Here is a 25,193-nt window from a genome sequence, read left to right on the forward strand (position 1 = left end):
AGAGAGAGAGAGAGAGAGAGAGAGAGAGAGAGAGAGAGAGAGAGAGAGAGAGAGAGAGAGAGAGAGAGAGAGAGATAGAGAGAGAGAGAGAGAGAGAGAGAGAGAGAGAGAGAGAGAGAGAGAGAGAGAGAGAGAGAGAGAGAGAGAGAGAGAGAGAGAGAGAGAGAGAGAGAGAGAGAGAGAGAGAGAGAGAGAGAGAGAGAGAGAGATGAGTGCTGAGTAAATCATCAGAAGTGAGATTTATCACTCTTCAAAAGCATTGTCAGTTATATTCTCATAAAACAATTCAGTTCGAACACAAGTCGTATCATATTTACGAACTGCCAGTTCATAGTCACTTTATGACCCACTCACCACCTCGAATCCGACTGAATCTTCGGCCGTTTTTCGGCTGCCTTTGGCAGAAACGAGCCATTTAATTTCCAACTTTAGTTATATTCGTCAGACAAGCTTCTCAGTCACCACTGGACCACCGCCATGGACCACTGCGATCGCATCTCATTAGATTATGGCCTCATCCATTCGGCACACGGCGGCTCTTTCGTGAATATCATCCATCCCGTTTCATGAGGCAGCTCTCACGTCACTGTGCTCCGTCATCGTGAGAATCTAAACCTCTATCCTCTCCTCTCATTGGTGGTCTCCTGGTCATCACGGTCGGCTGTCAGTCCGAGCTTCGCGGCGAACTTACGTGTGACCCATGTGTCGCATCGGTCCAGTATTAGTGTCTCCCGTATAAGTGGCGTAGGATGTATATGGAATTCCGCCCCCAACAGGGGTCAGACATGGAAGGGGAGAAACTAAAAAAGCTAGCTTCAGCCATCTTCAGCTTTCTCCAGCACAGGCCCAGTGCGCATGACAAGGCAGAGTTAGGACGAAAGGAGACCTCTGGAAGGGAGCCAAGGTCCGGCTTACTCCTACCCTCTCATCCTCTCCCCACCCTCCCATATGACGTGACCAGTGATGTCACCAAGTCAGTTCTAATTCGACGAATGGGATGAACAAGAAATGACCTCATCCACTGCTGCTCAGTCGTCAAACTAACCCCTCGGGCTGACATGTCATTTGTCATTGCCGTGGAGATGTCATGAATGAAATCGTGAGAATGAAGTGAGGAATAATATCGTAAATGTGTCCTATACGGCAGTTGTTGCGACATACACACACATTATCTACCCTAACCCAAAACACATTTTGATTCGCATGGGCTCTGGTGATCTGAAGTCTCGATTAATTCGCCCGATCAAGGAAAATATTTCGACAAAAGTCTGAGCCTGGAGCTCAGAGTGTGAATCACTGTCCATCGGTATCACAGTATACAGGGTGGGGCAGCATAATCGGGAATGCTTTTTGGGCTCTGATCATGAGTATGCATGGCAGTATTTTGATAAATTGTATCATGGCAACGAAACGCCCAAAAGTTGTGCATCATCTGACATGAATACATCCATGAGCATGCAACCTCCTGGAAAAGAGCAGCAAAATAGTTCGACGGTGCTCCAAGTGCTTCGCGCGCGCCCATAGACACTAATGTTAAACGAGCAAAGCAAGATGATTTTGTTTAAAACCCTGCAATGCCACGTGAAGGTTGCTTGACAGGTCAACATGTTATCACGGACAATAAGGGTTGTGTGGGAATACTCAGGACAAAAGATTAACGTAATCCTCGTAAAATAACTCTTAGCAGAGGACATACAGATGACTCGCTTGAAAATCAGGAAGAAGCTCTTGAGCACATTAAAAAGAAACAATGTTCAAAACTTCCGCGACCAAAAATCTCACCACCGACTGGAATACGATAAAAAAAGAATGGCATGCCATATAGGGGATTGTATCGAAAATATTCCAGCGGTCATGCGAAGTAAACATCCTGGTGGGGTAATGGTCCTATCGGTGGTCTTCAAGGGAGGTGCACGTGGTGCACTCTACTTCATCGAGCCCGGATAAAATGAGCACCTCTGGTAAATACATCCGCACTCTGGCAGACTCACGTGAAGCCGTCGGAAGAAAGGATCACTGACGGTTCACATCACGTCTTACGAGGACTCTGTCCGTGCTGGTACTGTAGTGAGGACGACATGTTATTGTGTAGGGCACCTCCAGCTGAGATGAACCAAAAACTTCTGGTCCTTCAACTCCGCAGATTTAAATCCGATCAAATTCTTTACATGGAGCGTCTTTTGGTAGAAGGTTAATGAACAACTTATCATCAGTAAAGACGGTCTTCAGTGCAAGGCACGAAGCTGATGGGCGATCATGGACAAGCAGGAGGCTGCACGTGCATGCGCGTGCTTTTGGACCCGCCTTGAGAAGGTCATCGACTCCGAGGGCGGTCACATGGGATGAGGGATAGGTAAAAGGTGACCGATTGATGGGATAATGCTAAAATAGTGCTTGGAGCTGTATTTTTAAATTCAAGACCAAATAATCCCGTTTGATATTTATTCCCGATTATGCTGCCCCACCCTGTATGGCAAATCAATTTAAAATCAGTCACATGGTACCTGCCTCACTCCGGTATCGACACATTAGTTACTTGACTACTGTGCCAAGTGCCCGTTATCATTTGAATGGCTCTTTCAAGGACCACTTAAACCGGCTTGGCTAGACGTACCCAGAAGTAAGGGAAAAGGAAGATCGTCTTAGATAAGTAAGCAGAATACCTATCAGAGCTTTGTGCTACGCTACTTGGTTGCAAATACATTTGCAGGCAACGCGTTCAGGAATACTTAGAGGAGCGAGAATGATACACTGAGTCAGGATTTCAGGTAAGTCGCACTATCTTCAATCCTTAGCGACTAGCGAGTACGGTCGCTGAGTTCAGCTCACCATGTCACGGTCACCGCGAGTGACTGGCAACGTTTCTGTCCTCATGTGACTGGGCCTGGGGCCCGACTGAGTCATTGCCTTTACTGCGGGCGGTAAGGTCCAAAGGTAGGTATCAAGAACCAGCAAGGTCCGATAGCAAGTCTCAAGTGTCAGCAAGATTCGTGGTCAGGTATAAATAGCCGGCAAAGGCCGGTGAAATCGGAGCTCGCAAAAATACTGCAGCTGTTTGTCATCCAGATCGCTGCCATTCGTTTTCAATGTGCAATTCAGTGGCGGTAGTGCTCTACCACGCATGGGTAGTCACACACCAGCTTCACTACGGCACAGTCATAATGGCATCATATATCACGCTGCCACAAGTCATTGTTTTGATATCGCACCGTCCGAATGGACAATGCTTCATCACGAAGCGCGTGCAAAGCAAAACGTGCAATGCGCGCTTGGTTTATTTGGCGAGAGTTACATGAGTGCAGCGAAATGTTCATTTGTCACGTCAATCAAAAGGAGTCAACAGATGTCAGCAGCTGTGTTGGCATATGAAATTGCCGGCGCGAGTCAATAAAAGTTGGCGAGTCCGACGAGCCTGGTATGAGCACAGGTTACCGAAGGCTGTGTTTCCCCCGAAAATACATCACTCCTAAGCACATTTGAAGTTTGATATCGTAATGAAACCTGTGCGCACACGTATGTACCGCGCTATCTAATTGCATTCTTTGTGTTATTCTGGAGCTCATTATGAGGGAAAAGGCTGGCGAAATGAGAGGTAGATGAACCAAGTAATAAGGAAAACGGAGGGCATTCGCTGGAGAAGTAAAGAGACTTCTCGTCAAGGCCCACAGGAAGAAAAGGAAACAGAGCCCGACATTGCCGGCGGAGGAAGTAGTATAGCTCAAATGCAGCGAAGTGATACTGATGTGGTGCAAGACCGAACCGATCCGTGATGAAGGGCGTCGCTGACTGGACAGACCAAAGGCTGCACCGCCAGCACCGACCGCGCAGCTAATGCACCCCGATTGGAGGCCAATCGGTCTCCCGCTGGGGTGAGCCGGTCGTGGGGAGGTCGTTAGCGAACAGAAGAGCCGATAGGGATGGTGGATCGGCGTGCCATCGCCCTGCGTTAGACGTTCTATCCTCATGGGGCTGGGGCGTGCCATCGCTCTGGTCTGGACGTGCTCTCGTTATCATCCTGGCACAGGGCTTATCCTTACTGTTGACGGGTGACAAATGGTACTGAATCCTTATAGTTAGTACATGCAGGAAGAGCATATATATTACTTAAAACATCCATATATGTCGCCCCGTTGTGCTTGAGAAGCTGGTATAACGTGCCGGGAAGTCATTCTCGACCCGACGAGTCTCATGTTCTCACGGTTATAGCAGTTCACTGTCACGTAGCCAGGCTATCAGCCTGTCCTGGCTGCTCGCTGCACTGGCCCGGCTTTTGTTACTCTGCAAGGTCAGCCGGTGTGGAATTTCCACAGCATACCGAGCTGAGAGGAGAGTTAAGGCATGGTATTCACCTCAGGGCAACTGTTCTCCACACGCCCTAGGCTGGGCTCGCCTCCAGGCCTCCCTCAGGCTACCGTCTCATCCACAAAACGACTCCAACCGCAGTCATTATCGCCAACCACTAAACAACTCAGACGAGCGAGTCCGGTGGGAAACGCAGCGTAATTGGTCGGGGACGGTGGAAGACACGGTGTGGACAACCGCCCGGTGCTGGACGGGGCACCGGGGCCAGTTGTACCGTCTGGTAAATAAAGTCGCTGCACGTTTCCATCCGCGGTTGACAGGCTGGGTCATGGGTGGTCAGTTCCATGGTCCTACAAAACTAAGCCCTGGTTTCCATGATCCGCAAGGATCGTGCAAGAAGCGTGCTCCGTCGTCATTAGCGGCTGTGTGATGCTAGCACTGAGAAGTGCATTGATCTTTTAATAAGATCCACGATCGCTGTATCAGCGCGATATCGATATATTGCAGCAATCTAAGTTCATGGACTGAGGCAAGGACTGAGGTCTGAAGTAGACGTGAAACCAAGGAACTCAGCACACTAGAATACCCGTCCCACCAGGAAACCAGCAGCTGACGGCGGATGACGTCATCGGCGTACACAACTTAGCCGAAATACTGATCAGAGATAGGCCTAAACAGCGAAAGTTTTATCCACCGGCCGCCTCGTCCACATTCAGCGGCTTAGCTACAACGGTTAGTGTGAAGAAGGGACGTAAAAAACAGCCAAGTTTGTCGAGTTTCCCGTTTCCAGGCGTTCGCTGATCGGGGTTTACGACCAGCATAAGAACCCTTCTAAAGTAACGAAAGACGCTGTGTTGTTAGTTCAGCGCTGCTTCCTACAAATAAACGGCACCAAGAGCTTTCACTACCACCGAGTCATCAAGATATAGGGTGCAGTTAAACAGCACGACTCCCCATAGTCCCTACAGACTCATATGCGAAAAAAGTTCCGAATAATATAGTCCATGTAGAGCGAACGATCTTGGCAATAGCAGTTATATAGACCACCTTTCGCATAAATAACTGCGATCTTGATGGCGCTGGTCGTAAGTTCTATGTGATAAGACATGCCCTGTAACAAATGAGTACGGATATGGAGGTCCAGATAGGCAGACTGCCTATGCCAGCAGCTGGTCATTAGCTGGTGAACTTCATATAGCCTGGGTGTTTCAGAGCCATTTTAGTGCTGTTCTATACCAGAGTTCTAGGCGAGATATTGTATTCATCGCCGCGCGGTGAAGGGTGGCGAAACAGGACTTGGACAGGTGCCGAAAAGCAAGAAGAACGAACGATGCGGGACCGCCGGCTCCTGGGAGAAGGCGGATGGAAAGGAGAGACGGAGACGAACACACAGACGAGAGACAAGTGAGGAGAAGATCTCGAGAGACGGGCTGTGGCGGATATAGATGGAAGGATAGACACTGGGGAGGAGTGAAGCGAAGCCGGAAAACGAGATAGACAAGAATATGAGAATTAGTCAGAGAGGGGAGAGGTGAAAGAAAGAGACGAATGAAGTAGAGTGGGAGCAAAGAGAATAAAAAATAAGAGAATTAAGGTTAAACTGGTCGTAGGGTTGAGATATGAAAACGATAAAGCCAAAGAGCTCCAAACATCTTTAGGACGGAAGCGACACATTCTAACGTAAAGATTAGGCGCACGTGAAGGGTTGTGACGCGAGTGACAATTTAAGTGGCACACAAGTCGTAGAGGAACAGGTGAAGGGTATTGCAATGCAGAACACTAGATAATAGCACAGCTGCTGATATTTAAAAGCAGTAACGTCTGCAGCATATCGTGTCGTCTGAGCTCATTGCGCAGTTGCCGGCGCCACGTCACCCTTCCCAGAGGAGCGCAGGGTACGGGGAGAGGCCCTGAGGTTCATCGGACAGCGCTCAGAGAGGGGGTAGACTGATCGGCCGACGACACATGTGGGCACACAGGTGTCCGGACAGCGGCGCACCAATTGCTGACAACGTCATACTAGGTCACCGAATCGGGTCACCGAAACGATCTGCTCAAATTGGGATCACTATATGAGATATGGCTATAAGAAATTACATCAGACAGTGTCATAGACCAAGTGTATGTCTGTTGTCTAACATAAGAATATCAATTGAACCACCCTTTTCAGGACCCTATGCGGCACAATTCTCTGCATAGACACACCTCAAAAACGTATCGAGATAAAAAGTTGGTTTACTAAACACGTTACAGCGTGCTTTAAGTTTTTCACCCGTATAACAGCATTTAATTTGCCAAGACGAAATGCACCATCACACCCATACTTATGAATCCCAGGCTGTTGTTATGCCACCGTTAATTACGCAAATGAGCGCCAAATGTCGCGAGCTGTATCAGATGGTCGGATAAAGTGAATGATGAACCTCGGGCGGCCTCAGACGGATTGATGTGGCACATTTTGGGACAAATATCGAGCATAAAGATAAAAAATCCACATTTGGAGGGACCTCGACTACATAAGTTGGTTTATTCTTGAGCACTTCACTAATTTAACCATACCGCCCTCGAAGAGATGATGGCACACCGCCCTCGAAGAGTCCGCACTACTCGCTGATATTTCACAGAAGCCGCAACACTAAAAAAACGGAAATCTCTCACAGAACTGTTATAAACTATTATAACGGACTTAACGGAGCCACTCCACTTTTGAATAGAGCCGACCTGACCCGCTGCTCTCTTACAGAGAGATGACGGGACAGCTCCGCTCTTATCAAAGAGGTGAAGTGACCCGCTCCACCCCCAGATCTGACAAAACCCGTTCTCCACAAACTCAACAGATGGGATCTCTCTACCATCACGAATTTGACGAAGACCATTTCACGCTCACAGAGTCGACACAGAGAGTTCCGCACAATACCTGTCCGACATGTCCCAGTGGGCTCGTTGAGTAGAGACAGCCGGAAAGTGAGTGTGAATGTGCTCGTTAGGCACATACTGGGCGGATCTGTCATCCAAGCGACGTCCACGAAACGAAACGAAATGATAAGGTTTGATTGGAAATAGAGAAAGGAAGGTGAAATGACAGGATAAGATTGAACGATCTCGTATTTTGCTTTAGCCGCCGGTTTGCCAATTTATTTGTCAATCGTTGTTTGTATGATCATCACACGAAGATTTTTGTGGTGGTGCAGTAAGATGTAACATTGTCACATTATATTTAGGCCAATGTCTTGAATTGTATGCTTGGTACAGCAGTGAGACAATACCAACGGATTGACAACCTGACAAGACAATCACAGACCCAGAATGACCAGCAGCCAGATATCCAGACCAGACTCCAGACCTTGCTGCTGAATCGAGTCTGCTGGATGATTAATGAATCGAACGACAGCTACCTAAAGCCTAGTGATTGACCAACCAGCAGTCGTCGGCGTCCAGACACCAGTCTGCTGGATGGACTGACAAAAATCGATCCAGAGATTTCTTACAAGCCGGTCAGTGGTGATCTAGCTCCAACGCGGATGACGGCCGTCGTACATACTTATCAGCTACATCAGACCAGTAAAGCCGGCGCCAGGCTATGGAGGCGACAATATGACGTCACGATCAGTGAGATGACGTCACGATGCACGTTCTGCAGATCAATACCGACAGAGGGCAGGCAGGTGCAACATCCGGGAAGCCCCTCACCCCCCTCCCCGTCAGACAACTGCGTCTCGCTCGAAGCGACGCCACAGGGCCAGCAGCATCCCCGAGGGAAATGCCTGATGCTCCAGTGACGCTTCAGGCGTGTTTGAAATTCATGAGAAGGATAACACGATCCACAAAGTATGCATCTGGTGCTGAGCAGCTTCACATAAACTCCAGCGACTGCAGGGATAGTTGGCTCTTATCTGAAGCTTGATACGGTTAATCATTCCCATGGTCAGCGACAACTAATCTTGTCGATGACAAACTTCTCGGAGCATCACAGAGACAGACCTCAATCATAGGCGGTGGAACGGGGGGGGGGGCATCGTGCCCCCCCCCCCCTGATTTTGCCATTTTAACATTAGCCCTATGGGCGTTGCATGGAAAGAATGGGACCAAAAGTCGGCAGTGCCCCCCCCCCCCTTCATTGAAGGTGTTCCACCGCTACTGACCTCAATGTCGTCTCTGTGGCAAAGTAGCAACAATTTACTTCATTTGCAGCATAGCAGGTTCAATCAACAAAGAAGGACATAGTATTGTATGAAACCCTAAAACGTAAAATAAAACATACTCAAACCGGTTTAAGTTCCATCAGGCGCTGAAGATGTCAGGGACTTTCCGATATGATGACGTCTAACGGTGTAATTCCAGGCATCTACCCTGCATCTAATCCACCATTGCAGGACTCATCAGTCAAGAAGCCTGAATTGTGCAGCCGGTCTATGCGATATCAGACATTTTTAGAAAAGTTCACTTACCGGTATCACCCTCCAATGCTTCAATAAACGTTTAGAAGGATTCCTATCCGCTATGACGCGCCAATGCAAGGTCTCCTTAGGCACGCCTTCGAACCAGGCCCTTGCAATACGAAATGCATCTATTGGGCCTGGCATCCTTAGCCTGAAGATATGCACTCAAGCACCTGCGTTGTATGCATGTGCTATGCTGAGGCTGCGAGGGGTGGAGATACTCTCAGACGATGTGGCCAGATGGCCTCATCTGTTTATTTTGGTTGTGTGGCGCCACCGCCGGCCACAGGAGTGGCTTTTAACGGCCACGGTCGGACTTCGAGCTACGACGAGCCGCAGTGTGGAATGGATCTCAGACATATCAGGCGAGACACAGATCGACCGCAGACAGATCTGCAGTCAGGCCTTTTAATTAACAAATATTTAACGCAGATACACAAGCAATCAGCATCCCATCCCATAACGCAAACCTTATACAGTAGCTGTATAAGGTTTGTATACAGGTTTGTATATACGTGTAGCTGGCTGCACGATATAGGTACCTAGAAAGATTAGGCCATCAATAGAAAGCCAAAATGACCTGTGCATATTACAATTATTACTCTCGCTAAGAAATATGGGAATACAGCAGGTTGAGCAATGCGGCACAGTATGAATTCAGGCGCAAACCCGTGCTGCCATCTAGGAGCAGAAAAAATAGCACTCAAATGCATACGCATTGCTGAACGATCTTTAGATCTGGCTCAACATGATATTCGCATTTTATGTGACAATTTTCTAGCAGCTATCACCATGTAGTGCTCAATGATTCAATAGTGCATAAGGAACCGCTCATTTAACATTCTTTCTCCGCATGTAACACATAATCAGAATGACTCTCGCTAAAGCTTTTGATTGAAAGCTGATTGCACAAGGTAAGGATCCGATTTCAACCTGTCCCACACACTGTCATAAACTACACGCATATGATGTCATCGGACAGCTCGTGTTTTGACAAACCGCCACACGATGTGTCACAGGGAAGTTGCAGCGGCGTAACCCGACCGGCAGCCAGCCGGCTGGTGTGACATGCTGCATATGTCACCTGTCACGCATGTCACACCTGTCAACTGTCAGCCGCCGTCGGAACGGGCTGACTGTCATCAACTCGCCTCGATATAGTTGCCCTGCATTCATTGTTCGAAGAAGACTTAGCTGCCGCGCATTAATGGAACTGACCTACCTCGAAAACGGTGCTTTAGTTATACGGGAAGTCACGCAGTTCGCTGCTTCCAACGATCGCAATAAAGCTTTATAGAATGAAGCTAATTCTCACTAAGAGAAACAGTATGTACAGCCCTCTGCAAACTGCGTGGTAGGTATTCTTTTTTCGACAAAAATGAGAATAACGCGAATACTATGCTATCGGTCATTCGGAAATCGTAACAGCAAGACGCGCTAGACCCCGCCCCTTAGATTGGCATCATCACCGTATCCATTTTTCATCTAGTTCGGCAACTAAACCCAAAAGTTTATATTTGCCCCCAAAACAAACTTTTGCATTTTGTTGCCACACAAGGCGCATACTTTGTTTATGGATAGACCTAATCGAAGGAGTGGAGCATGGCGCATCTATTTGCAGTGAGTTCCGACCGACTGATAACATAACCTTTGAGTTATTATCGGTTTTGTCGAAAAAAGAATACCTACCACGCAGTCTGCAGAGGGCTGTACCTACAACAATGCAACAATTGACTGATTTCCAACTAGTGGCGTCCATAGTAGCATATGCCGTCATAACCTTAGACCGCACTTTATATCGAGTGATCCGGGCTGATCGGATCATATCTAAGTTCGCCTAGGGCGAGTTTCTCCAGTCCTGCGGACTCGGCAGCGCCTCTCTATGTCAGAAATCCCGCTCGAGGGAAATCTCCCCGCTGATATCATGGAGCCAATCAATTTAATCTCGCCAGGAGCTGCAGCAGGCAGAGGGGAGAGGGAGAGGGAGAGGGGAGTGAGAGGAGATTAGCAGTGCGGAGACTCGGACGCAGCGGCCATGGGGAGACCGATAGTTAGGCAATGTAGCTTTGTAACGATGTGAAAGGCAATCATCACAGGACACGTCCAAAGACATGCTTCTAATAAAAACACATCTAGTCATCAGTCTGACCCAGCAAGCCTCGAGAGACTATCCGTAGTTCATCTGAGACACTACAAAACCTCCACTGCAGGTACGGGCTGATGGTCGACCGGCCCCCTCTGGCATCGAGCCAGATCCTCGGTTCATCGATTGGTAGGGGACGGGGCCACTAAATACGAGGGACATTGGCACTATATGTATACGCTCGTCTGCAGCCGGCGGCCGCTTCAGAGTCGTGAGCCTAGCATCGGGTGTGGAAATGTGCTAAAGCGCTCACAAAACGGATAACTACGAGCTAAAGAGGATACAGAAACGCTATAAATTGTTTCGTACAAATTGATGATCTAAAGAAGATGCGCATTTGGCAATGAATCGAAACCCGGACCCATACAGTGCCCGAACAAGTTGATTCATGGATCAAATGATTAAATCCTTTCGTTGACATGGCTGAGACATGCTGCTGTTTTAGGGCCCGTATGGTGAATTAATCATGACGACCACCGCGGATTCGCGACTGGAAACAAGTGCTCGGGGGCGTAGTCTGATGAATGGGAATGTATCAGCCATCTACAACCCGGTGCAGTGACCTCTGTGGAGCCGCTGTGGGTTCGTGGCCATGACTAATCTGCTTCCCACACCGCCCGGTGTTATCTGGTTTGACCACTGATATCGGCACCATATTGCCCCAGTCTATCGCGGGAGGTCTACTGACCAATAGCAGGGTAAGCAGGCCGATATGGGTCACTGTCGGCCACTGTCAAGCTGACACTGTCATCTTCAATAAAAGGGTTTGTTCACTATGAGCGGCCTGGGCTTCGTTGACCACTTCGATAAGTGACCGCTTCGAGCCTTGTAGCAGTTGTAGCACGCCTATAGGTCACTGTTGAATATTGCCACCCTTCAATAAACGACCTCCGGCTCGGGCCCACCATTGACCGTTGTCCACCTTCTGCCCTGAGTAGCTTGACGACTTGAGTCTCTGATGATCGCTACCCGCCTCCACTGACCAACACTGCCCATACGAGGGACAGCGGCAATCACTTAGCGTCGTCCCAGCGACTTTTTGTCGACCACGCGCGCCCGTTCGTGCCGCGAGAACTCAGTGCTTTTTGCGACGATCGACTGTAGAAAAACAGCTAACGGTGACGCATGAACAAGAAGAGCTTCCGTCACCAGAGAACGATGGCCGTTATAGAAGCGGATGGATGTTCGTGGAATTGTTGGATGTCCTTGCAGAAGAGGCGAGGAAAAGGTTGAAGTCTGTCCTGACCATGGTGGCAGCCGGCAGCTGGGGAAAGGATTATAAGGTTCCATCAGAAAAGACGACAGCACAACTCGGCTGCCGAACAGCTGTGAGTGTGGTTGGTGACCGCGGGTGTCTGGAGACTGGGGTGACTATCATGAGAAATGAGAATAAAACATGGACAGGTGAACCGTTGGACATCCTGCGCCACAGGGGCTCGGATCGGGCTTATGCCACAAGTGGTTTGTGAAGTGTAGTGCACAGGACAGCAGCGGCGGACGGCGGACAGTGGTGAGTGTTACGTCGCCTTTTCCGCCGCCGTCGCCGTCACCGCCGTCCGTCTCGTGGACCGGTTACACGGAGCCAAGGCCGCCAGCACGAGAAAGCTGATCCTACGGCGGCTCACCGCTCGAGTGTCGCGGAAAGACCGCGTTTCACGCACAAGGTCAGCGTTGTGTTGCGAACGTCAGACCAACCAGGTAGAATTAGTCCACTTGCCACTGAGTTTACCGTACACTGAAGCCTGCAAGGAAGTCGTCAGAGCGTGCAGTTTAGCGGCTGAAGTCTGTCGTTTGTATGTGCTACCCGGCATTTTACCACTAAGGCATTAACGGGATACGCTGCCGCGCGCTACTGCTAGCCGGCTATAGCTGGCTGAACATGTTTACGTTTCCGTCCGTTGAACCGGGTGCCATTCAACTGCAATACACTCGGGATTTCAACTGTGCACTCCATCCATTTCGAGCCTGTTCGTCGGAATACGTTGGGAGATTTCGTGGGATACATCTGACAGGACGGCATTGCCTGAGCTCCCCAAGGGTCACGGAAGACGAACCCAATCGTGTCACTCCCGATCCAACGTTGGGACTTGGGAGATATTGGACTGTGATTCCAATATAGTCTAAGCTCGCCGCTCCTTTTACTCCGGCACGGTCTCAGGAACGTCAGGGACAAGTAGGGACGCCTCGGCCCCAGCACGCGCCGGACGGAAGGTATTTATAGCCCCCACCGACCCGACAGACTTGCTCCGACTTCCGTCTGCCACCTGAGCCACTCTACACAACAGGGAGCGTGAGCTTGCGAGTTTGGTCCATCCACCCACCGCCGCCCCTCTCGGCAGCCACCCACCGACAGACAGCTCATCGGTTATGTAAACAGACTATGGTCGGCCGACAGCCACCGCACGCCACTCGCCCGCCCCCGCGGCACGTCTCTGTGACCTGAGGTGACCCGGCCCGCCCGCCCGGTGCCGGAACTTACCTTTTGAGTTTGCCGGTTTTGCCGGTGACGGTGGTGGTCGGAGTGGCGGACGGCAGAAGCGGCTGCTTGTCCTCGGCGGCCGGTGAGCTGCGCGTGGTGTCGGTACTCGGGGGCGTCGGCGGCCCGTCGGACGGACGCAGAAGAAGTGTCGACTCGGTGACCGTGTCGTCGCTGAAGGAGTCCTCCATGAGGGAGACCTCGTGCGGCAGCAGCGGCCTCTCGTCGGGCAGCGGCGGCGGCGGCTGGCTGGGCAGCGGAGGCGGCGCCATTCCGGCAGCGTTGTCCAGCGCCGAGCTGATGCCAGCCGTCAGCACTGGGTGGCTGTTGTTATTGGGCGACCCGTTCAGCTCGGGTTTGACCTCACTGTGGCTCGTGGACACCTGAAATACCTCATTCTGGGGTGTGTTCAGGTTGAAGCCCTTCTCCTCGGTAGGAATCATGAACGAGAGCATGGTCGCAGCGCCACCGGGATGCACAGCATGCCCCGCGCCGGGGCTGCACGAGAGGGCGCCGCACGAGTGCCGCGATTCACTGATCACCAGTCACCGGCGCGCAACTCGCGTCACCGATCACCAACCGCTTACACACCAGTCACCCCCGACCGACAGTCACCGAATCGAACCGTCGCCTGCGTCGTAGACACACGCTCTCACCCGCCGGTGCAGTTTGGCACTGGCGGCCGCCGCGGCTCGGCACTCGGCGGCCGGCATCCCGGGCCGCCAGCCCGGCCGCGCCGCCAGCTGATGGCTGATGACGTCACAGCCGGCGCGCGCCGCCGCGCCGGTGCGGTCGGAAAGGAGCGGGCCCGTGCTGATGACGTGGGGGGCGGCGGGGGGAAGTGTGATTGTTCGAAGGTGACGAATGAGTGCATGGTGATACGTCGTACGGTGGGCTTGACTAGCCAGATGGAGTCAAAGTTCGCAAACCAACTCCGAACGAAAAATATGGGTAATCGACCCGTTTTGATATATCAAACGCTGAGATACCATCGAATCGAACCCCATAGATGACGCGATCCTCAATGCATCGGCTAAACTAGTTCTGTTTCCTCAGAAGCTGCAGAACGTTTATAACATGCCATCTTCAATTCTGAATGGAACTTTAGATGATATCATGACCCCAAGTGCAAGTCGCAGGGGTGCAAGATCGTCTCTAACTGGCAGTCACTATCTTGTACATGATCTCGTGTTTGCGGAACTGAATCTGACATCAACTGCACAGAAATATTAACATTCTCTAGCGAGGAAACGTCACATGTTTTAGTCATAAACAAAAACACGGACAAATTCAGGTGGCCTTAGGCAGCAACGAGGGGTTTCTTCCCTTCCCTCGTTCCAGCTTCCCAGGTCAATAAAAGCTGGAAGGCCACTGAGTCAATGTATTTTTAGTCTACGGGCGATGTAGATGGACATTTGTTCCAGGATTACGCATCCCGTGGCAGCAAGGAACTAACGAATACCGACTGTACGTACCAGGCTAACCATCCAAATTAAGCTAACATACACCGTTTACCTCTAGGTTTCATCCGCCGATGATTGTCGACAAAGGCCTGGCGCACAAAAGACGCTCTTTGTCGGATAAATTTAACCGCTAAGAGGAAGGAATACACGATTACGCAGCACAAAATATTGTCCTCGAACCCCGTCAATGTAGCATACATCAGCCATGCGAACCAAACAAACATAAACAATCGAACGAATATAATGCATAAGTTATGTCACGGATGGCTCGCCATCCCAATCCCCTTCCCTCCTCCCCGCTGCCACAGCAGCCCTCTCCCTCTTCCCATACCTTCGCCCGACAGCCACAATATCCTGATAGACCGCGAGACTGATTTTACTGTCAGAATGTCTGACAGTGCCCGGCCAGACGGTAAGATCCCCTAGTGCCTCCCGCGCCCACCTATCCCCATCCTTTGGACGTGATATTGACCGCGAAGGACTGATGTGTTCTGGAGCATGGAGCTAGTCCTGAGCAGACTGCTTGGCCTGTCCTGAAGAAGACAGACCGGCACACAGTCCGCTGCTTCGGTAGCGTCCGGAAGGAGCGTCCAAAAGATCCAGGTGGCGCCGGGTTTGGCACACCAGACGCCGCCACCGGGTTGATATATCGGTCCATGGTTGTTGGTCGGGTCGTGTAGCCACCCAAGGGTCCTCAGAGCCAGTCCAAGAGTCACCGGACGCCAAGTGACACGACCCGCCGCTAGCTCCCGAGGATGGCAGTCCAGTGCACCATGGCACACGGTAGTGAGTCCCAGGGAGACGGCGGCGGGGCTCGGCCGGGCAGGGACACAGTGAGATCGCTGAGGACACAGTCGGCGTTTAGGACCATGGTGACCGTCGACACAGGAGCTGCTGCTGTGGCAGCGGTAGGTCGATGACACAGCAGCAGCAGTAGGTCACCGTCGCAGCCAGCAGCAGCAGCGGCAGCAGTCATAGACCGTTGACGCAGCAGCAGCAGCAGCAGCAGCAGCAGTCAGGCTGACGGAGCGGCACCAGGCGGCGCCGACAACCTGTGACGGCGGACCATCTGTAGCCTACTGGGCCGGTAGGTTGGTCTGGACAAAACGCTTCATGTCGGCCAGCTCCTGGAGAGGTGATAAGGTAGGTACTGTCAGAAAACAGAAGGGCATATGGTAATAGCATGACAACCAGAAATGCATCCACTAAGCAGTTATCAGCAGAATTCCCCCAGGCAGTATATCAACTTGGGAATAAGAACAGATACTACAGAGTACAGCACCGAACTACACAGACTATAGACCAACGCCCTCTATAGCAGGTGAATCTGTGCTGTTTTTTTTATTGTAGTCCATCATACGGATTACTGTAAGCTTTGCACATACTCCCGAGTCGTACTTAACACCCGTCAGCCTTGCACAACCCATGAATGTCACCCCTTGACCTCTACGAGTGTCCGCTCCACCCCAACTCACAGCATCACACGACGAATGCATCACTCCCGGGTACGTTTTGAACTCGATCTGGGGGGCGAACTTGCGGATGGCCTGGGTGGTGATCTGCCCCCACTTGTACGGCACCAGGGGGTCACAGTCGCCGTGACACTGCAGCACAGGCAGCTGCCGGCTGGAAATGAACGGAAGAGCGGTCAGATTGACGAACAGGCGCTAGCCACAGGGGCACGTTGGTAGAGATCTAACGGCGAATGATGAATGAGGCTCAAGCTCAGGAGCGAAATATCTGGAAAAGAGAAAATTGAATACACCACTCATTAGCGTACAAGTCTGTCATTTAACACTAAACAATCAGACGAATATAAAAGGTTAGGATAGGAACGTAGTCCCAGGGTATTCCGCTCGTTACTATCGCCTTTAGATACCAGCTGTAAACCCGTAAACACAGTAGGCGGGCGGGATCAGGCCCGGACCGTACTCACTTCTGTTCAGTGACGCAGCCGGGAAACTCGTTTCTCAGCGGCAGCCAGCAGCTGAGCGCCATCACCCCGGCCAGCGGCTTCGAGTAGGTGAACGCAGAGTAGAGCGCCAGCGCGCCGCCCTGGCTGAACCCGCCCAGGATGATCCGGTTGGAGGGGATGCCGGCCTTCACCTCGTCCTCGATCAGACTGTGGACGCTGTCCCGGGCCGAGTGGATCCCTGTGGATACCCGGACACATCTATCAGACTGTGGACAACGGACACAGATATCAAACTGTGGACCATGCCCAGTGGATCCCTGTGGATACAAAACACAGATATCAGGCTGTGGACACACTGACACAGAATAAAACTGTAGACTGTGTCCCGTGCCGATTGGATCCCTGTAGACCTAATACCAGGTAAGCCCAAGAATTATGTAGATTCACCACTGAGCACTGAGCAGACCACATTTGTTTGTTTTGTGTACCTACCCAGATTGGCTATGCAATTTAGCGATCCGTTAAGGTTCCCCTACCAATGCAAGTCACACTCCCAGATGGTATAATCAATCAGAGACAGCGGTGCTACCAAAGCCGTACAGACGCCGGCGCCAGACGACCACCTCCAGGGAAACCCTATAGCTTCCTTGTGGTCGGGAGGGCGGCCCGACCGATGCGTCCCCGGACTGATATTGACAAATGGCTGGTTAACTACCTACCGCATATCCCATGAATGAGGTACTGCAGCATACGGTTATTCAATCTGCATTACATACAAGCACATCAGTCCCATGACTGCTGTTAATTCGTACAGCCCCGCCGACAGTGCATAAAACGATGTGCAGTTACACAACTCATCGGTCACGCCCCGACGACAGGACGTTACAGAGAAAATTCCGAAACGCTTTTCAATCTTCTCCTTCCTTCTTTCAGTGCTCCGCACCAATCGATTAAATCGTCATCGATTGAATCGATGACGATGGAATGATCGAAACGCGTTCATGCTCTATTTGTTCCGTGTTTTACTACATTTTCTCCTTCCATCTCTCTCCCATCACGTGCTCACCTAACCCCTGTCCCTCTTCCTTTCTCCCTCTCTCCCCCATCTCTCACCAGCGACATCCTCGGGCCCCTTTTCATCCAGTGATCGCAGGTCGAACCAGGACGGCATACGGAACCCCGCGTTCAGCGTCACCGGCTGCGTGGGCCTGATGACAAACGGTGGGGGGGGGGAGATGTGATGACGGGTGGGGGGGGGAGGAGCGGGCACGGCCCGTAAAATTGTTAGATTGATTGATTTCCCCTTTTCGGCACTGCAGAAATAAGTGGAACTGAAAATGCAATAAATGCAATAGTAGACAGCTCAGAAAATGTAGCAAATTGTGGTATCCATGATTACTTGCAAGGGACAGCAAGCACTGTTCTAAGCCCCTGATACTGTTCCTGTCCCTCTGAAGGCGGAATTTGACGGGAATATGTTATGCCAGCAATAATTGGAATCCAGAAACGGTTAAAATTTTGGAATCAATAGATATTGATTAATGATTATATAGCATTTAAAATCCTGAACCACAGGCTCCATTTTTGGCCAAAAAAACGCATTGCATATCATTTTACATTAATCAGCCCCAGCCTACATGCCTCCTGAAAACCTGTGAAAAGGTACTTTCTGAGTTGTCTGCCATTATCTGTTCCAAATATGCTGAATTTACACCACCTAGACACAGAAAGCTAAAATCGATTGAAAGGACAGGCATACAATTGTTCTGGTAATAGCTTCACAGCAGCTCTAATAAAAGTACATATTTAAACATGCATATACAATAAAAACAACATAATTTTCCTGACACTTACGCAGTTGGGCAGATGACCTTGATGTAGTTGGATCGGATTGAGCTCATGGCTCCGGCCCACCCATGTCTGGAACAGCACAAACAGATGGAGTTATCAGGCTTCAGTCCTGCTGATAAGTTTTTTGTGCCGATGTTTATCTTAGGTGAGTTAGGCTTTTAAACTGACCATGAACATGCAGAGAAAGGGTCCTACAGAGCATTTAATAGAGTAATCTGATTTATAATGTTAAGCTCATCTTTGATGCCTGCAATTTGGCAATGATTAAATCAATGCTAATGGAAACAAATCATCTTACCCTGTGTCACCCAGGCCATGAAGAAAGATCAGCTGAAAAAAAAAACAGGTCATGGTCAGTCTCAGACTCAGATAAAGCTTCCATAAGCAATGGAAGCAATTGCCACACTCACTGTCATGCCCACACAACAAGTTGAAGTGTTAGGCTAAGTGCACCATAAAGCATTGAAAAAATGCACTAATGTCTCAAAGGTGATTGGCAATAAACAAGTGCTTAAAATTAGCTTTCAAATACCAATGCACCACATCAAAATCCAGTGGAACAAGTACATTGCAGCCAAGCAGCTGCACGCCCTGACTCAACAACAATATACCAAGTTGACTTGGTATATTGTTGTTGAGTCAGGGCGTGCAGCTGCTTTGAAGTACTGCCTGCATGTCTCTGTCTGTTCAACCAGTGATGAATTGGAATGCAACAACTGACACTGTGACACAGCTTCTTGCATTTCCAAGACATTGAATATGGATGGCTGAATAGATGTACAGGAGTTAGTTCTAGACCAGGGCCCTGTGCAAGTGCCTGCAGCTGTTGCAGCTCCCACAGCCAAAAAGGTGGAGCTTAGCTGGCGGCCAATCAGGCAAGAGCAGCAGTGCCCACAGCCGTGAGGGCATTCAACCTAACCAAAATTAGGCTCCGCCTCCCGACCGCTACGGCTACAGAGCACCTGAACAGTGCTCAGATTGCTCCCCTGAAGAAAATTAACAGCCCACCAAAAACCTTCCGAGACATCGAACGCGGGGTAAATTTGGTGACTGTCTTTCGACATTTTGCAGCTGCCCTGCGCCAAAAATTCAGCCGCCACCCTGTCCTGAATTTGGCACATGCAAAATTACGCCAGACGTGCACTGAAATTTTCGGCGCAAACCCACTACTGCGCCTGACGGCTGACATATTCAGCATAATGTGCATTTTTTCCAACCTGGCCTTCAAACAATTGAATTGAGTTATCAATATTTATTATCAGTAGATAATAAATATTGGCCCAAAACAAAGCAGTACAAGCAGTGGCATATGTTGTTACTTTGACTTGTTTGTTTGCAGTTACGTACCTAGTTAATATCTCAATCTAAGACAATCTAGACTTACTGTTGCTGTGTGCTTAGCCGATGGGTCGATGACAACTCGTCCAGCCATCTTGGTATTAATAAAGTTAGTGAATCTTCAAATATATTATCAGTTGCAGACGTGAGCTCCTCAGATGAAGTCAAAATTGTAATGACAATGCAAACCTAAAGCAAGGGCTGCAAAATAGGTTATCTGAGAAAAACTACTTGCCAAAGGCCAGCAGCAAGTATCCGCCGGCTTCAGAACAACTTCGATTTTACTATGTTTATCTAAAATACATGAAATTTCAATTTATATTGAAATAGGAGACAACTTGTCAATATAAAACAACACAGAGGCGATTTAGCGCGGTGTGCGGCGAATTTGGCGAGGCTTTTCTGAGGCTCCCGTATGGACACAGACGTGCAAGAGTATTCCAGGGAGACACCGGTTGGTCACGTGACTCGGAAACAAAAATCAGCTGATAGAGTGGCGGAATTGCCGTAATCAAACACGAATAATTCCGGACGATAGAGCGGCAGTATAGGAGTTTTCTTCGCAACAGGCAAATATTGCAATGTTTTATCATTCTATGATCAAGAAACGTTTATAAATCATATATTTCTTCGATGATCACAGCCGCAACCGACACGCACATATCTTAGCCAGCGCATAAAGCTGTGCTTTATGCCAGCTTTAAGCCAGCGCATAAAGCTGTGCTTTGCGATATTAAATGTAAAGAGAAGCATTCTATATCTTGCTTCAACCTTCTACTTACGGGTTTATAATTACGACAGCGACACCATACGGCCTATCGACGCTATGCAACTCCATGGAGTGTCCGGCCGCACTCCGCCGAGTGTGCCGAGATCAGAGGCGGACTATCCGGGGCACGTCCAGCTGCACTGCCCGGTGGCTGGGAGGGCGACACGGACCTAGCGCCGCTCTGGCCGCCCGCTTCCGCGCACAACTTAGCTACCTGGCTACGCCTATGGGAGGGGAGGGAGAAAACCAACAACAGTCTGATGAGCCAATGGAGTCTGCGAGCCGCGCCAATCATCGCCCTTCCGCGCGCAGACGGGAGCTAGAGCTATTCATCTCCTTTCCTGTTTTCGCTGGTCCGCCAGTCACCAGCATCGTTCCGTGCTCTCCATCGTCGCGATTCGGCCGTGTTGTCCTTTTGTGCGTCAGCAACAACAGTGAGAGAGAGAGAGGGGGGAGAGAGAGAGAGAGAGAGAGAGAGAGAGAGAGAGAGAGAGAGAGAGAGAGAGAGAGAGAGAGAGAGAGAGAGAGAGAGAGAGTCTCGGATCACGCCAGACAAGACAGCCACATGGGTATCTATTGTTTATTTACTTTCCAGTGATCGCAGGCGTTTAGTTGTTTAAAATAGTGAAATATATCAACTTTAATTCACATATCGCTTTTGACTCGTGGCCCGGCTGCTTGATTTTGCCACAGCGTACATAGTACATACACAGCCGATCTCGGTATGTTTCTGTTCCAGAACAGCAGCTGCAGTGGACACCAAAAATGCATTCATGTTCTGACAACTTATTCCAAAGATACACATATTTTACGACGAACGTTCCAGAGAAAGTATTTTTTCGCTCACAGATGCTCAGCAAGAAGCGCGCGATTGATTGCAACTAGCACGCTCACGATTTCTAATATAGCGCTGGCCAAAACCTGGCCCTTACATCCAAATATAATAATATTAATTCCAGTCTCTGTCCTATTTACTACATATTAGCGCATCGAGAGTGAATGATACCACGGCATAACCGTCATATTACATAGCACAAATTGCGAGACGACGTCGAGACCCGTATCGGTGTATCCTTCACATCCGGTCGTCTCGCCTCCACTTTCAATCAACCCTGACCAGGGGTGGACAATTGTGCCGAGTTGGGGTAGCACGAGCCTTCCCAATTCCACGCCGGCTGCGCCGGCTTGGCCTTGGAGCCGCACCAGACGGCGGCGGTCAAGGTCACCGCTAGGGCGGCGGCGGATTTGCTGCGCCCGTGCAACCGCTACTCGGCCTATTTCTCCACCCCTGACCCTGACACACCATCAACCAAGCCACGTCGGCTCCGACCATCTTGATCCCCGCACTGAAATCTGATGGCCGGCCCGTAATTTCATCCTATCCGTCAGCGCGCACTACACCAGAGCTCAGCCTAAAGTGCACTGTGCGGCCTTCTCCGGATGACGCCTCTGAGCATGGCGCTTGACTCGCAACTAGATGCATAGAGCCTCTTGTTCGTGACGGCCATTATCATTTCAGGAATCGGATGGTCTCGGCGGTGGCGGCGCTGGTCACCGTGGAGCCGTTGAAGACACAGTCAGCTCGAGCACCCGCGACCAGTGACCTGTAAAGCAGCGAGTCGCGGCACATCACGACGACCGTCACGTTTCAGTCACGAAGGCCGTTATAGAAGTCACGGCGGCCGTCATATGCCAGCCGCGGCGACCATCACATAGCAGTCACGGTGACCGTCACAGGTCACGACGGTCGTCAAATACCACTACGAGCCACGGCGACAACGACTCACAGCTCATGATTAACGTTTCCTGTCGCACACTCAGCTATAATAACATTACATTAGCCTGTACACACATCTCACTCGACAAATCGAAATCCGAACCTGAGACCCATCATACGTCACGACACTTGCAGCGGCACCCGCATTTAGCAGACATCCCATCCCGGCAACACAAAAAGTTCCCCCGAGCCACCCACCTATAGGTGAGTGGTCCTTATAAGGACGCGGCGACGGGTCACACAATGCCATTACGTCACTGACCTAGTGACGTGGTACGATACAGCATGACCTTGTGGTCTGTGGACGCCTTGGACTGGTCCACAGTCACACAGTTACTGACCTGGAGATGATGTGATGGTTTCTGGACAATGTGGCTGGATACACGCGCCACGTGGCTGGCCATCATAATGCTACTTCCTGCAGGTGACGCTCTACAGCTGGAATCGAACGACTGTCTCCTGAACCACTGCCAGCAATGAGCCTGGTGGAAGATAATATGGTCAAAACTCAGAATCCACAAAGCATACCTAGTACCTACAATAGAAACGACAAAGCCAGCCACATGAACACAATGGCAGAATGTTATGCTAAGTTTATTATGTTTCCAAGACTTTTAGTTTCATCGACACATAAGACTGCAATTGTCTACGTTAAACTCATCACATATCTAACAAAGTACTGACTTCCTGAGAAAGCACAGAACTTGTTTAATTATCAAGCAGCCTTTGTCTCCGTATTCCTCACACATTGAGCAGACGGTGGATGCGGTGATAACGGTGATTAAGCTCTGTGGAAAAGAAGAAGGAAATGAAGTCCATTTTATGCTAGAGTGTACCAAGCTAACACAAGAAAGACAATGAAAACTAGCTCTACTGAGGCCATACGTGGAAGAACCCAACGAGGTACTGGAAGCATTCCTCTTTAACGATGATAGAAAAGAGATGGAGCAGAACAAGGATGGACTCTACCAGCTCTGGAGGCTGAGGAGAAAACTGTTGACAGAGACGGGTGACGAGGAAAGGGCTTAACCAACATCCTAAGCTTATCCTACTAATACCCTCCCCCCCGACCTGTGTTTATAGGGCTACCGATGCAAAGGTGACAGCCCGACCACATCATCAGCATCAGCATCAGTCCTGTGACACTCACCAAACCCAGCTATTATGGCCATACTCCTGGGGGAGCTTCAGGCTTCCCACATAGGGTAGTTGTCTGTACAACCCGGAGCAGGATTGACCAGGATTGGCCAGAGGGGCAGGACATGTATCTCATGATAGTTACACAAATATACTTTTTTAGTGATATAATATTTTAATAGCTAATCCTTGTCAGCTTTTGTTGATTAATTTTCACAGCATCATTTATTTCTGGTAATTTAATTCTAACGCTCATTGCTGCAAGCTCCAAAGGCACCTACCTCAATGGCCATCCGAAGCAGGGGGTTGATACGCGGAGAAGAAGAGGATGGAATCGAGAGGGAGAACACCATGGAAGCGCGCAAAGAGAGCGGATACACAAAATGAATCTAGGTATTAGGTTTATAAAGACTTGCGATAGACTACATACTTCGAAGGATTGGTAATTGAGGCATGACAAATCAATAAAAACAAACAATGTAGGTACGCCTTGACCTCGCAACAAACTCTGCACTGGTGATTTGCATCTCAACTAAACCATAGAACAAAAACTTAAAACAAAATCACCCAATCTGGCACACGTAGCCTATCACAATAAAACATTAAAATTGCTTACCATAATACCACGGGAACTGTGTGACTGAATAATGCCTAATACCTTGCCTAATACCACCAAATTCGACAACAAAATCAACAAAATACACAGAAACCAAAATAAAACTGAACAGTGCTCTCAATTAGCAAAAGAAACGCCGTTAGACCAATCAAATGCAAGCACTGGCGTTTGCTAGCGAAAGCAGTACAGAAAACTGTGCGCAACTGTGGGTGATAATCATGGTCTGCAGTTTTCAACACCAAACCTCGTAAATGCCAGAGGTCATCATGCTTTACAACTTATATCAACAAATAGACAATTGAATTTTGTTTATTATTCATCTTGAAATAGACACCGCCATAGGCTTGTTTTTTAGTAATATTTCGTTAATTTCCATAGTGTAAACTTCAGCAGCATGAATGGTAATTCATTCTAGACCAAAAAATATAATTAACACCTTCTAAATTGCAATAAAATATACATATCTGGAAAGAAAATTAAATTTTGGTTATAATAAAGAACTTTTAAAAGCATATGATTGACAGTTTGACCAAAAAGCAATGATTTCGTTCAGAAATGTTGGGTTCTCGAAAATCTAAGTTCGAGACTCGGAAGCAATTTGTCAAAATGCCAGAGGTCATAGAGCTTTAAACTTTCTGATTTCTAATAGTGTAGACAATTTTGTAAATTTTAGTAAATGTTTTAGACACCGCCATAGGCTAGTTTTTGAAAAATACTACATTTAGTGGAACAGGGTGACCAAGGACACCAATGGCGGCAGTGTATTCAACATCATCTAAATTCAGTTTTTAACATTTAAAAGGCAACATAATGCACAAATTCTGAAAGATAATTTAAATTTGATGTTTTCTGACCATATTTAGAACCCCACATTACTGATATTAATCGATAATTTGTGGTAGAACAATGGCAGGTCCGGTAAGCTGAGAAGTTCAGCACTATGCTGATTTTGTAATTCAAGGAAACA

The 25,193-nt window shown here is 49.3% G+C and overlaps 2 protein-coding genes and 1 long non-coding RNA gene across 3 annotated transcripts in view; all 3 read right to left on the reverse strand.

The window, feature by feature from the left end:
• The window catches only part of LOC122389051 (proteoglycan 4-like), a 114,271-nt gene extending 99,673 nt beyond the window's left edge, over window positions 1-14,598 (reverse strand). The window contains exon 1 of the mRNA XM_043380721.1: window positions 13,364-14,598. Coding sequence (XP_043236656.1) covers window positions 13,364-13,815 — 452 coding nt within the window. The 5' untranslated portion in view covers window positions 13,816-14,598. The remainder of the gene's footprint in view (window positions 1-13,363) is intronic.
• Window positions 14,599-14,727: 129 nt separating this feature from the next.
• On the reverse strand, window positions 14,728-20,380 carry LOC122389052 (acyl-protein thioesterase 1-like). The gene is made up of 7 exons (XM_043380723.1): window positions 19,974-20,380; window positions 18,888-18,919; window positions 18,593-18,658; window positions 17,852-17,946; window positions 16,760-16,976; window positions 16,299-16,449; window positions 14,728-15,950 (listed from the first exon to the last, which is right to left on the reverse strand). The coding sequence occupies exons 1-7, from the start codon at window positions 20,019-20,021 to the stop codon at window positions 15,900-15,902; spliced, it is 660 nt and encodes a 219-aa protein (XP_043236658.1). The 5' UTR covers window positions 20,022-20,380; the 3' UTR covers window positions 14,728-15,899.
• Window positions 20,381-21,261: 881 nt separating this feature from the next.
• On the reverse strand, window positions 21,262-24,766 carry LOC122389053. The gene is made up of 2 exons (XR_006257904.1): window positions 22,815-24,766; window positions 21,262-22,300 (listed from the first exon to the last, which is right to left on the reverse strand). It is a non-coding gene; the product is annotated as an uncharacterized LOC122389053 (long non-coding RNA).
• Window positions 24,767-25,193: the final 427 nt, after the last annotated feature.

Source organism: Amphibalanus amphitrite, unplaced genomic scaffold (assembly GCF_019059575.1).
Source record: "Amphibalanus amphitrite isolate SeventyFive unplaced genomic scaffold, NRLGWU_Aamphi_draft 000342F_arrow, whole genome shotgun sequence".
NCBI classification, from domain to species: domain Eukaryota; kingdom Metazoa; phylum Arthropoda; class Thecostraca; order Balanomorpha; family Balanidae; genus Amphibalanus; species Amphibalanus amphitrite.